Raw genomic sequence first — 15,169 nt, 5'->3', positions numbered from 1 at the left:
TCAAAGCTTTCATTAGAATTGGATAAAATTCTTTTAAGGGTTTCATGACCAAACAGTAATGTTAAAGGACCCTACATGCTTGGATAGAGGTCGCACTGTGCATAAAAAAAATTAGGCCCATTATCTCTAATCCAATAGTAGTGTTGCTGAACGCCTCTTACTGCACATGGAAAACTACTTTTGAAACTAGTAATCACTTTCCATCATGAAGAAGGAAACTAAAACAATTATAGTAAAACCAAATTTTAGTCCTTTTTAGCTCTGAAATCAGGCTAAAGAGATGAAATCCTTTTATGATTACCACTGACTACTTTAAAAGATATTGCTTGTAATTCACCGATTAGTTTTCTGATGCCAAAGCCAAAAGAAAGGAATTTTACCTGTGATATCTTAGGTGAAAGCTTTTACAAAGGTTCAAATACTGTAACACCGCCTAAATTCCTCCCATCTAAAAAAATAAAATTTGTTATTTCTACACTCACCAATTGTTCATATTGCTGCTTCTCCAGAAGCCCAGTTTATCAACATTTACTATTATCATTATTACAGTACTTGCTAAGCTATAACCCTAGTTGGAAAAGCAGGATGCTTTAAGCCAAGGGGCTCCAACAGCGAAAATAGCCCAGTGAGGAAAGGAAACAAGGAAATAAGAGAAGAAATTAACAATTAAAATAAAATATTTTAAGAACAGTAACAACACTAAAATAAATATTTCATATATAAACTATAAAAACTTTAACAAAATAAGAGGAAGAGTAATAAAATAATTCAGAATAGTATGCCCGAGTGTAACCTCATGCAAGAGAACTCTAACCCATGACAGTGGAAGACCATGGTACAGAGAACAATAGTTTGATTTTGGAGTGTCCTCCTAGAAGAGCTGCTTACCATTGCTAAAGTCTCTCTTCTTACCTTACCAAGAGGAGAGTAGCCACTGAATAATTACAATGTAGTAGTTAACCCCTGGAGAGAAGAACTTTTTGGTAATCTCAGTGTTGTCAGGTGTATGAGGACTGAGGAGAATATTTAAAGAATAGGCCAAAATATTTGGTGTATCTGTAGGCAAAGGGAAAATGAATGTAGTACTGTCTAGCCAGTCAAAGGAGCCAATAACTCTCTAGGGGTAGTATTTCAATGGGTTGCTGGTGCCCTGGCCAACCTACTACTCGGATTACAGAAATTATTTCCCATTTCCTTTCATTCCAATAGACATATACCTCTAGTAAAGTGATGACACACTAACAGTTAATGGTAAGGAGGGAAGTGCCTAGGTCTCTTTGATATTTCGGTTTTGAAGTCGAATACCATATCCTCTTGACATCTCAAGTCAGTGGGGAGGAGGGGGACAAGTATATGAACATCTGGCAAGTATAGAAATAACAATTTCATTATCAAAATATTCTTTATTTCTATGAACCTTCCCTGATGTTCATATTGCTGACTACCACGCACTGATGGAGGCAGGATGACAGAAAATGAACGGGATAGGAAAATCATTGAATAAAAAAGACCATATAAAATAATAAAAACTTAGGACTCAATAGGTCTACATTAATAGTAAAAAACCATCCTTGAAAAATGGGACTCCAGATTATTTTTCAAAAGATACCTGAAATATTTAGAAAATAAGAAATTTATATATTAACTGGACTAAAAAATATTAAGATTATATCGCCAGCAGCCACTATAGGAACTAGAGTATTCAATCTCAATAAGAAAACCAGGATTCTTCAAGATAATGTTCAGTAAACACGAACAAAGTATACCATTGATTTGCCATTAAAATTCTTTCAAAAGAAAGATGTATGAAAAAAGAAGTAACATAGCTGTACTCCTAATATCCTGAACAATAATCTTCAAGGCTTTTATAAGACTTGGATCTTATTCTTTGTGAGTTTCATTTGACAAGAAATTATATTGCATTTTGGACACAAGACGATTTGAAATTCGTATAAATTCTATCTAAATCTACATTAAGCCCTAAAATAGAGGAAGACAATGTATAAATGTAGATTGCCATCCCCAGAGACTGTCTCACCATTAAGAAACATACATGTTTTCTTCTCTTAATAATAAAACATGCAGAGTCCGATACAGTCATAGACGCCCTTCTCAATTTAACTGGTATTCAAAAACGTTAAAACTATGAAAATCATTATTATCCAATCTATTTATTTCGTCTCTTGGTAACACAACAAGATCGTCTTTCCTAGACAATTTTTAGCACCCCATGTAGTGAGACGTATCTTCCCAACACCTTAGGCAATTGTTCCACTGCCGCCAGGGACTCTGAGACGAGACAGGGTTGTTGTATTCATGTATGGGGTTTGGCCAGTTTTTCATGCTGACCATTGCAGATCAATGATGGTTGGAGACTGGTCTGATTGCTCACAGCAAACCAACCTAGTATGGGTGGCCCTGACAGATATTCCAAAATTAAGTTTAAATCTTGGATACCTGCAAATTTACAGGGAGGGTGATCTTGTACGCCAATGGTTTTGAATTGATCTAGTGACAACTTAAGTCTGTAAACACTGCTCTGCCATTAGTAGTTCCTGGTCTAACTTCATATTTTCCAGGGTTAATAAATACAGTATCTAAAACAAAATATTTGAATAAAGTAACCGATAAATATACTGACAATTTTTTCAAAGTTACAGCTTTCAAACTAATTCTATAAATCTTTTAATACAGCTTACATCAAGAGATTTAAAAGCATTCATTATGGCATTTGTTAAAATAATCTGTAATTTCCTTACTGATGGGTTCAGAGGCAGGAAACAGATCATAATTCAGGACTTGATTGGCAATGATCAGTCTTGTGAGATAAAAGGCCTCAACACTAACGATAACTAGAATTACCCACCTTACTTTGTATTTGGGATAACTTACCTTTAGCAACTTATTTGAATACTATTAAATAGCCTATATAAAAGACTAATTTCAACTACCGTATGGCATTTTTAATAATCTATTATAAAGACCTTACTAAAGAGTTTTTCAATGGTCTTCTTACCATATATGGGAACTGATGCGTATGAGAAGAAAGGACTTGTTCAAATAAGCGAGATGGGTTAGTGGCTGAGTTTGCAATATATGACACAGCCAATCAAACATGATGTAACTGAAGAGATTTAATAAATCTTTAATATAATTATTCAAAAGGAAACCTTCAGCCTAAGGGAATCGCATTAATTTCCATGCTAACTACATAATACTAAGAGTTGTGGAGGCCGTTCATTTCATTGCAAAATAATAAAATATCAAGACTACCATCTCACCACAAAAGGGATAAGCAGTGGTTTAAAGGGATTTACTAGAGTGAGAAAAGACAGAAGGCCCCACACTACCATCTTGGTCTTCTGTCTCCTCATAAATTCTAAGTGTTTAAAAGAGCAGTTAGAAATATGGTAGTGTGAGAGTTTAGCAGCAAAAGTGAGGCACTATGAGAGGATCTCTTAACCCAGGATGTGCTGTGTACCATGAGAACTCTTAATGAATGGTGCACTAGATCCACAAACTACCACTTGAGGAGTTACGTTGGGGTTTGAAACAGGTGGGATAGGCCTGAAATATCACCCTGAATTGAAACCTTACTGGTTTCTGAGCTTCCAAAAATGGAGTTAATGTCATTAAATTCTCAATATGACTAACAAAAACCAAACACATTTGGCTGTTGGAAAGACAAAGGCTGGAGTGGCATTGCCATCATCATTCCCTTCATAATCAACTAGCCTGACCTTCTCCACTTTTATAACCTCTATTATAGAAGCAACAAAGGAAAGTATTTCCAGAACACTTCCTACATTATTACCAACAAAAAGAAATACTTAAGTAAACCAGCTTTTAAATGCTGCATTTAAAGATTTCTATTTATTAGCAGTAATGAGGGACTGAAAACAGATATTAAATTGACATAAGAGCAAGATTATGTAACTGATTAGTCTTAAAGCAGTCAAAACATCTCTGAAGTATAGAAAGTTTTCAGACTAAACGAGACTTGATTATGTAGAAGACTTAGAAAATAGTAGGATTATTTCTATTCTAAAATTGCATCTCTTGTAGTTTATCTATTTCCTTGTTTCCTTTCCTCACTGGGCTCTTTTTCTCCGTTGGAGCCCTTGGGCTTATAGCATCCTGCTTTTCCAACTATGGTTGTAGCTTAGCTAGTAATAATAATAATAATAATAATATTAAGAATAAGAATGAGGTAAATTAATTGCTATATCCACGATGATAAGGGAGAACTGACAGGTTTAAAAGGGACATAATTCAACACAGCTGGGATATAGATCAGCATTTTGTTCATCCTCATCTTCCTGTAAAGAAGTGTAAACTGAAATATAAGGTGCTTCTTCCACCCACTTTTTTATAACTAGCAAGGGGGATAGTATACATTTGCTCTGGTTTAAGTGAAGGGGCCTTTTGAGTACTTGCAATGTAGTTTTGTACATTTCTTGCTTTTGTATCATTTTGTCTTTTTCTCTGTATGTGATGAAAATTTTCTTTTTCTTTTCTATATTTCTTTCACGGAATAGAAATATTCCTACTATTTTTTAAGTCGTCTACATAGTAAGATTAAATTTAGTATTAAAAGTATACCGTTTACATTTACCAAGCTAAGGTTAACTCTTGTTGAGCTAGTGGCCAAACTTTCAAGTAAACGAAGCGCACTGCCATCCGAAAAATTATGCAATCGATCAGCTTTAGCTGAAACAACACCAGCAACATTGAAGACCTAAGAGAGTCATATGATATGAAATGCCATCCACAAATGAAAGAGCAAGGTTGCTTAAGAGCACTTACTTTAACGAGTGGATGGATATTAAGATTCAAACTACGAAATTGGTCTTCTACCTTGCAATCTACTTGTCTAAAACAGCTACTAGGAATGCAAGGGTTTAACAGCAGAAGGATTTAGAATAAATAAAGAGAATGAGTCTTTATGCGAGGATCTTGACTTGGCAATGTACAGTGAATATTCAGAACCCTTACTGAATGGAACACTATTACTACACCTCACTACTGAAGTCAGGTTAAGGTTAGCAATTGGGCAGGTAAGATCAGAATTACCACCTATCTGCAGACTCACTGGCCTTCTGAGATTAAAAACAGAAGCTAAATAAGGTAAGATCCTTGAAACCCATCACTATAAAAACTTAACTGATTAAGTGTGTATTGGAGAATGGTGCTGGTATGTCATATTCGTCATGACTGCTTTAAACAACTAGCTCAGACTTCGGATTTCCTTCAGGAATAAAAAGCAAATTATATTTGCATTCAATCTTGAAACCTACTTTCCCTCTGAGGAACAGTGAGGCAATCACACTCCTCACAACGGTAATTTAAATTCTAGTATTATCCCTGCGCAGTAATTACTAACTAATCCAGAGGAAGACGCAACTTAAAACACAATAAAAATTATCAAAACCGGGAAGAAGAGTACGTCGAGGTTGAATCGATGCAACAGAGAAACAGAAATAACAGAGGACCCAGCCCTTCACTTCTTGCCATTAACTAATAAAGTATTTCATTACTTTACTAGAGGCATGTGTCAATTAAAGGGAGAGAAAATTGGAACTTTTTATTTTAAGGGTAAATGTTGATAAAATGAGCTTCTGGAGAAGAAATACAGTACTACTGTATTGACATCAGGAGAGATTCATGGAAATAATATATATATGACTACTAGATATCTTAAAATAATAAAAGACCTTAAAACAGCCATTAAATTGCCTTGTATAGAAAATATCTAAAAATTGGCATACAATTATAAATTTTAATGCCTGAAAGTGAAAGTTTCTCATCACAGAAGATACGTAAAAATCTAAATCTTATGTTGAAAATAGGAGTTGTGGAAGCTTATTGGAAACGTTCCTGCATGGCAATCTGTTGGACGGGCTAAAGATCAACTCAAGCTCGAGTTTTTAATAGTGTCTGTAACTCGACAGTTTCAAGTAGTGTTTGTAACCTCACCATCGTTATGAGCTAAAGAGGGGTTGGGAGAGGCTTTAGGTCTCTTGGCTCAGCCATTGGCGATTAAATCTACCCTGCTAGAATTGCCTGTGAGTAACTAGAGGCCGAGTTTGCAAACCAACAGTACACATTGCCCAACAAATCATGATGCAAGCAGTTGCGCTTTAGTTGAAACTTTGTTCACCTCAGCAAGGTTTAAGGGAATCATTCAATATGCCAAGCCATCACCATACGTAATATGATATAATTTGGGAGCACTTACTTTACCGAGTGGAGGGATACAGTATTAGAATCAGACTAACCATTTGGTCGTCTACCTCACAGTCTACTTGGCTTATGGAGAGACTAGGGTTCCACATGCAAGGGTGAAGTCTAAAGTAAATAAAGAATTTGAGGTTCTGTGAGAAGCTTTAGAATCTGTAATGTGCAGCGAACTTTCAGAACTCTTACAGAAAGAAATATTTTGAACACTTGACTAACTTTGGGTGTTGCATTAGGTTGGCAACAGGGTGTGTAGAACCATTTACCATTTTAAGAGAAGATTCATTGGATTATGATCTTTAACAAAGAAAGCTAGTGATGTCCAGGGCTTATGATGCTCAATTACGACCAAAAATTGGCTGATAATATGAATCATCTAATGGTGAAGGCTTGTCATTATTGTCATCATCCCCACTACAATTAAGCAGTCTTGTCTTCCTTGGCTTTTCCCCTGAACTGACAGCACGTTCCCTTTTAATGCTTTGCACTGTTAACTTGATCAGCAGCCAATGTCACATAGCACTTTCATATAAGAGGTACTTTGAGGAAAAAGCACATTTCACAATATTATTAAAAAATTACTTAAATCACAGAACTGACCCTGACACAGTATACCAAATAAATACAAATAATAAACTTCCAGAAAAATTCCTGGGTAAATTTTATGCAGTAAATGCTAAGAAAACCAGTTGAAGACATTCTAATGCACAGTAGTAAACCAACAATCTAGAGATGGTCTCATCAGTATCACAAAACTGAGGAAACTAAAGAGACGAGGAGACTGGTGTGTCAGTTACCACTTACCTCTAGAATGTTCCTTTTGTTACTAAAGGCATGAGTTTATTGGAGGGAAGATTACTGGAAAATATTTAAATCTTGGATGTATGCCAATACTCTTAAGTGTCTAAGAATACTGTACTTCATTAGTCTTTTATTACCACCAGTGTTTCCTGAACCTTAAGGGCCTTGAACATTTTTATAAGTTTTCATCAATGGATACGAAGGGTTGATCCCTACAACAGCTTGTTGCATATGCAGATGATGCTACTCTCTTTATATCAATTCAATCTCCTGAATGTAGAACTGGGGTTGCTGAATCTCTTAATAGAGATCGAGCTAAAATTTGTGCATGGTGAAAATTATGGGGTATGAAGTTGAATCCTAACAAAAATTAAAGTAAAAGTATGATTGTAAGTAGGTCAAGGACAATGGTTCCTCAACATCTGGATCTTAGCATTGATAATGTTTCTTTAACTTTGTATGACTCTTAAAATTCTGTGTGTGATTCTCGACAGCAAATTTACTTTTGAGAAATACATTAGGTCTGTGTCTTCTTCAATTGTTCAAAAAATGGCTTATTGAGAAAGTCTTTCAAGATTTTGGGTGAATCTATGTGAAATAGGTGTTTTAATTCTTTCATTCTACCTTGTTTTGAGTATTGTTCTCCTGTCTGGTCTTCAGCTGCTGATTCTCATCTTAATTTGTTGGACAGGAACTTATGGTCTATAAAATTTCTTATTCCTGATCTAGATATTAATCTTTGGCACCGTAGTTCAATTAGTTCATTATGCATGTTGCATAAGATTTTCCATAATTCTGACCATCCTATACATTCGGATCTTCTCGCACACTTCCATCCTGTTCGTAATACTAGGCAAGCAGTTAATTCTAATAGTCAGGCCTTCTCCAATCATGAGGCTCAATACTACACTGTATTCTGGAAGTTTTATTACAGCTACGACCAAGTTGGGGAAGGATCTTCCTAATTGGGTAGTTGAATCAGTAGAACTTGAAAGTTCAAAATTGCAGCAAATGTTTTCATGTTGAACAGGCTGACATAAGTCTTTTTATAGTTTATATATGACATATCTGTTTTGATGTTGTTACTATTTCTAAAACATTTCATTGTTAATTTTTTCTCATATCGTTTATTTATATCCTTGTTTCCTTTCCTCACAGGGCTATTTTTCCTTGTTGGAGCCCTTGGGCTTATAGCATCTTGCTTTTCCCACTAGGGTTGTAGCATGGATAATAATAATAATAATAATAATAATAATAATAATAATAATAATAGAGAGAGGTCTGGGATAACTGAAAGAGAGTCCCAACAGCTCAGCAGTTAAATCTGGCTTTTCATCACTGGAATCGAGATTGTGTCTAGGTCAGAAATCTTGTTCTGGTTTAGATTAAGATGAAATGGAAAAGGTCTCCTGGTAGGGCATGTATCGGAATGCATATACAGTACTCCAAAGACGTCAAAGTTACATTAAAATCTCCGCGCATATGAATTAACGATGACTTTACCCACTGAACTTTCAATAATAGAAGGAAAGATTGAACTCACCATTGTTGGAAAAATCTGTAAAGGAACTTCTGTTAACATCCTCAAATGAAGAATCTTCTGAATTAGTACCAGAAGAGACATAAACATAGACCAGAAACCCAAACCTCTTTCACAACCTCAGCAACTAGACTTCTTGAATCTACACCCTTTCCAAAGTGCATAAGAATTAGCCAGTTGCCAACTATAACAGAATTCTGAGTCACAGGATTCTTAGCCTTTGGAAATAGGGGCCTATCATCCTGGTGATATATATAAGGGCTGTCCTGAGGTCAAAAGACTGACATTTTCATTGGTAAACCTTGGAACCACAGACAAAACCAAAGGAATTCTTTGAATTCAAATGGATAAGATTGGTGAAATATGCAGTCAAGTCTATTCAAATCATCCAATCTACTTCCTTTATTTTCATGGAAAACTTTGTGAGAATTGTCGTTTTGAGATTAGAAGCATCCATAACTGGTTTCCAACCACACAATGCTTTGGAGACAAAGAATAACCTGATGTAGAGACTTTGGAGAAATGTTTAATAGCTCTTTTGTCACATCTTTTACAATTTCTTTTATAATCTCTAGATTATGCATTACTGGCTTTGTTATTTTTCTAGCTAAGTTGGATATGGGTATGGTTGCTTGGAGAAGGGAATAATGGAGGGTACAGTCATACCTCTTGATACGATTGATACGAAAGATTTTGCTTACGAAATTTTCACTCTACAAAACAAGATGCAAAGAATTTTCCGAGTCATTGCAAAAAATGTTTTGAACGACGAAAGGAAGTATGGTACGAGAGCCCGATCATCTCCAAGACTGATTTTAAAATTCGCGCCCCGCCACCCTGTAATAAACTCGTCACTATCCTCCCACACTCCCTACTCAGATGCTAGCTACTGCCATAAGATCCTGCTCTCCAATTGGACAGCATCTACTGTATTGGCAATCCTCTTCCAATTCGTTTCAGCAGCGGTATCGTACGCATTAACTTTGTGTTTGTGATTTCGCTTTCATGACTACAGTATTGTACTGTATCGTGTTGTGATATTACGTTAGTTTATTAGCCATGGGTCCCAAGAAAGTTGCTGATGTGCAAGGAAAGAAGAGGATGCTTTCTATGGAGACATTGATGGAAATAATCAAGAATAACAAGGCTGGCATGCAGTTAAGTGTGATTGTGAAGGAATATGGCCGAAATCCGTCTACAATAGGAACGATCCTGAAACAAAAGGTTTGTACACAGCAATACTGTTTTCTCCAGAAAGAGGAGCCCTGTCCACGATGAGATGGAGAGACTGCTGCTTGTATGGATTAAGGGCAAGGAAATTGCTGGACACATGATCGCCAAAACAATTATCTGCTAAAAGGCTAGCGCCTTTTTCGGTGATCTCGTGCATGCTCAGACCGAAGAAGATGCAGGAGAAGGGACACCAGAGTAGGCACCCCCAGACTTCAAGGCTTCTCAGGGGTGGCTTGAAAAATTTAAGAGACGGTCTGGCGTTCATTCGGTGGTGAGTTATGGGGAAGCTGCAAGCTCAAACACGAAAGCAGCCAAAGCCTTTGTTAAGAAATTCGACATGTTGACTGTCCAGGAAGGGTACACTTCCAGCAAGTCTTCAACTGCAACAAAACTGGGCTTTTCTGGGAGAAAATGACTCGTCGGACGTACATCATGGCAGGAAAAAAAGGCTACTCAGGCATAAGCCTATGAAAGACAGGCTTACCCTTGCACTCTGTGCAAATGCCAGTGAGGATTATAAAGTGAAACCCCTGCTGGTGTATCACTCTGAGACTCCTTGACCCTTCAAGGCCCATAAAATGATTAAGGAGAAGATTCCAGTAATATGGAGGTCTAATGCCTAAGCCTGGTTAACAAGAACCATGTTCACCGAATGTATAAACCTTTGTTTTGGCCTGACTGTGAAGATATTTTTAGAAGAGGAGTGCCTTCCCCTGAAATGCCTGCTGGTGTTGGAAAATGGCCCTGTTCATCCTCCTAGCCTAGAGGAACATATCCTAGTGACGTATTCCTTCATTAAGATTCTCTATCTTCCGCCTAACACCACTCCTCTCCCCCGCCCATGGACAAGCAAGTGATTTCCAACTTTAAGGAACTCTTACATGAAATATTTCTTTAGGGTTGTAATGGCTGTTGTGGTAACGTCCCTGACTGGTGAACGCCAGACTGGGGTTTGAGTCCTGCTCAAACTCGTTAGTTTCTTTGGTCGCTGTAACCTCACCATCCTTGTGAACTAAAGATGGGGGGTTTGGGGGAGCCTAAAGGTTTATCTGCTGAATCATCAGCAGCCATTGCCTGGCCCTCCTTGGTCCTAGCTTGTGTGGAGAGGGGGCTTGGGCACTGATCATATGTATATATGGTCAGTGTCTATGGCATTGTCCTGCACAATAGGGCAATGTCACTGTTCCTTGCCTCTGCCATTCAAGACCATCCTTTAAATCCTTAAACATTAAAGAGATGTTTCGAAATCATTGAGAGCACAAACGTCACCCTTCGTGAATTTTGGAAGGAGCATTTTTATTGATGTGATATGACCTAAAATCATCAATACAGCTTGGCAGGAGGTTTCGATGCGCAACTTCAACTCTGCATGAAAGAAGCTATGGCTTGATGCCATATCCGCATGAGATATAAAGAGCTTCTACGTAGGCCAAGCTGAAGCTCAAGCCAATGACAAAAAATTTGATAATCCTGAACCTGTTGTTCAATCTGAGGTTGCCGAGATCATTAGACTCGGGACGTCCATGGGTATGGAAGTTGATGAGGCTGACATTAATGAGCTGATCAAGGAGTACCTAAAGGAACTTGCAATGGACGACCTGAAGGAGTTGGAGGCCATGCAACTGCACAAAGTTCTAACAGTTCTCTGGAAGCAAAGAAAGGAGGATGACCCTATAACCACAGCAATAATTAAGGAGGCTCTATCTTGCTACCATAAATGGGCGGCTTTTGTCGAAAAGACTCCCAGAAAAAATTGTCACAAGTCGTGCGCTTGAATATTCAAATGATGTTTGCCTAAGTAATTTCAGGAACATTTCAAGAAGCAGACAGAAACAAGCTTCTTTGGATATATTTTTTTAAAAAGAGGCATTCGGTACTAGTAGGCCAAGAGGAAGCTCACAGTGATCATAAATAGATAAATCATTATTTGAAGTTAAAACCATAAATCTAATCATCTTTTCATGCTACATGTCAAAAGATCTACATGAATTCATTAAAGAATCTATCATAACAATTTGTAGTGCCATAGCCTCTGTACCATGGTCTTTCACTGTCATGTACACTCAGGCACACTATTCTATGTTATTTCTTTTCCTCTTGTTTTTTTTTTTTAAGTTTTTATAGTTTATATATGAAAGATTTAATTTAATTTTGTTACTGTTCTTGAAATATTTTGTTTTAATTACTTCTCTTGTAGTTTATTTATTTCCTTATTTTCTTTCTTCATTGGGCTATTTTTCCTTGTTGGAGCCCCTGGGCTTTATAGCCTCCTGCTTTTCCAACTAGGGTTGTATCTTCGCTAGTAATATTGATAATAATAATACTGTACATATTATTATAGAATATTCTTCGACTAAGAGTAACGAAGTAAAGATACTAGGAAGAAAACCATTCATCGTCAAAGAAGACTTTAAATGCTACCTTTACATTAGCATATTAACATAATCTAACTTTGTATACAAAAACTTTCAACTTTGCACAAGAACATGAAGTGCAAACTTGCTACAAATTCTTTCCTATTAAGCACGTTGACACAAGTCTCATTTTATATCTATATATGACAGATCTATTCAATCGTTGTTCCTGATCTTAACTGATTAAATTCTATAATTTCACTCTCATTGTAGGTCATTTGTCATATATCTATTTTCTTTCTGCAATGGGTAGCTTTCCCTGTTGGAGCCCTTGAGCTTGTAGCTTCCTGCTTTTCCAACTAGGGTTGTAACTTGGCTAATAATAGTAATATGAAAACTGAGGTTCTGAACTAGCACACACAATACAGGATGGACATAGTTCATAAACTGCATAGAGGGTAATGTAACCACAGTACTGTATTCAATACTTCATTCAATCACTACATATTTCTTTACACTATAAAACCTGATGCTTTAGACTCTTACTGATCTTTAAAGCAAAGACTGTGTACTTATTTTTTATTACCTCTGCCAATGAAGTTGGAAGGAGGTTATGTTTTACCACCTGTTTGTGTTTGTATGTGTTTGTGAACTGCTTTACGGCCACAATTTCAATTGTAGAGTAATGAAACTTACAGGAATAACATATGTAAAAAGCTGGAAATAATTAAATTTTGGAAAGTTTAGGTCAAAGGTCAAGGTCACGGTCAAGCAAAATGTCCAATTCACATAATCAGCCACAAGTTTGGACATTATTGTTGGTTCATATTTGAGTGTATGAAAATCCACACCAATTAATACATATTAAGGTTGACGGTCAAGGTCAATCAAAAGGTCAAATTCCAGTCATCAACTATACGGCCACAAATTTATTCATAAAGTAATGAAACTTGCAGGGATTTTAAACTGTTATGTAAAGAGCTGGAACTGATTAAATTTTGGAAGGTCAAAGGTCAAGGTCACAGACGAGCAAAACGTTCATATTACGTAATCAGCCATAAGTTTGGACATTATACGCACAGAGACTTCAAACTTGGTTCACATTTGAGCGCATGAGAATCCACGGAAATTAATACATGTTAAGGTCAAGGTCAAGCAAAAAGTCGAGAAATAAGCTGCTGTGGCAGAGGTCTGCGCTCTACTGAGTGCCCCTCAAGTTTGTGTATTATTCATTTTATTTAGCAAGTAATTCATTTGGGGTTACTGGCAATATGATTACATAGGTCATTAATGCTATGTCATAAGTGAGGGTGGAAAAAAGTCAAATAGATCATACATTAGGTGCAGCAATTACTTCAATATGTCCCTTAAACATTTATTTAAATTTTATATCCAAGTTTGCTATAGCCAGGGGCACAGATACAGTATAAGTTTTTTTATAATAAAATAAAAAATAAGGAGTCCTTTCATATGATAACTTACCTGAAGGTAAAACTGTGAAATTTTTTGGTGATTCTGTACAGTGGTGGGACGTTTGAAGCGTAGGCTGGACATTGGATTTAGCTTTGCCAGACCAGAGGTTACATTGCTGAAAGCTCGAGTTCCTGAAAACGTCAAGGACATCATTTTAATAGAAATAAAATGTTTAGCTATTAATAATATATGAAATTCACACTATTTCTGTCTGCCAATGATTACCAAATAACAAGGAGACATCTATTTTACAATGAACTCAGGGAAAAAAATATATTTCTATAATATAATTTATTATTTGAATAGTAAGCTATCAATCCAAAAGTACAAGATTTACAACTTTAGAACAAATTAAAATTTAAAATAAATAAATCACTCCTCCAAGTCATTCTCCCCCTCTTTGGAAAGCCACATGATGCACAAAACAAACTGTAGGTAATTTGTTGAACTGGACCTACTAGCTGACACCAACTATTTAATTAAAGGGATACAATAGTCCTCTCAGGGTTCTGTTCTTCCTCCTATATCTGTACTTCCTTTTACCAATGACTTTCTGCCTCTCATTTTTGTCATAGTCAGATCTTTGGCTCTAATATAACTCACCATAATTCTTGTACTCATTTAATCTTAAAATACTCTTCCTTCACTTATGAACGCTAATCTTGATTACTTGTCTGGAGATTCCGTATTTTTCTAAAATTCCAAGTATTTAAGAAATAGTAATAGAAATTTATATTATCAGGTTACCTAAAATCTGTCATGATGATATCACATTAAAACGGATAACTGCTCTTACAAGTTTTAAGTGTGCCACCTACAATAAACTTCTACCTTCAATGAAGAATAAAATAAATACCATCAGCATTACCTGTCCCTGTTCGAAATTCTGCTCTTATAGCCAAGGTGCTTTATTATATGCCTCCAATCTCAATACATAGTTTCATTAAACAATATATGTAATCAATCCTTTTTTCATTAATACTGTCAGGTATCTATTCCATACTCAGTCTGGAATTAGTGTTCCCCAGAATAGGTAGCTCATAATTTTTTTATTTTTTTTATTTACAATACTACTAGCTTTGGTGTTTCTGAATTTATCTTTTTATGACTACAAGCCTTCTTCCAGTGCCATCATTTTCCTTGTTAGATTAAAAAACTGGGTAAGGCTTTTGGTTTATCATCCCACAGAGATCTGCATTTAACAAAATTAATTAAACTTTTAAAAAGAACACAATATTGAATAGATTTTACCAGCACTTTTGAGTGTGTCAGGAGAGCTCTTTGTAAGTGATGAGAGGGGATTGAGAAAGTTGGCAAGTTGACTGCGACCTCGACTTCTCTTCTTTTCAAGTTTCCCTGTTATAAGATGGACTTCGCAACCAATCATCTGAACTGCCACTTCAAAAGTTTCGGCAATAGCCTTCACAGACTCTGAAGATAGAAATGCATACAATGTCAGTGTAAAGGAGTTGCTGAAATACAGAGAACACACTTCAATTACTATATAAAATGGTAGCTCCTAATTTAAATA

At 36.2% G+C, this 15,169-nt stretch overlaps 1 protein-coding gene across 2 annotated transcripts in view; it reads right to left on the bottom strand.

Moving 5' to 3' along the window:
* Positions 1 to 15,169, bottom strand: part of sp3 (spermathreecae) — a 352,115-nt gene that overhangs the window by 7,396 nt on the left and 329,550 nt on the right. For both annotated transcript variants that reach the window (XM_068363846.1, XM_068363847.1), the window contains 2 exons: positions 14,890 to 15,069; positions 13,648 to 13,769 (listed from right to left, as the gene is read on the bottom strand). In XM_068363846.1, the coding sequence (XP_068219947.1) occupies positions 13,648 to 13,769; positions 14,890 to 15,069 (302 nt within the window). The remainder of the gene's footprint in view (positions 1 to 13,647; positions 13,770 to 14,889; positions 15,070 to 15,169) is intronic.

This window comes from Palaemon carinicauda, chromosome 40, assembly GCF_036898095.1.
Source record: "Palaemon carinicauda isolate YSFRI2023 chromosome 40, ASM3689809v2, whole genome shotgun sequence".
In the NCBI taxonomy this organism is placed as follows: Eukaryota; Metazoa; Arthropoda; class Malacostraca; order Decapoda; family Palaemonidae; genus Palaemon; species Palaemon carinicauda.
Note: the sequence above shows the minus strand (reverse complement) of the source record. Positions and strands in the feature narration are given on the sequence as shown.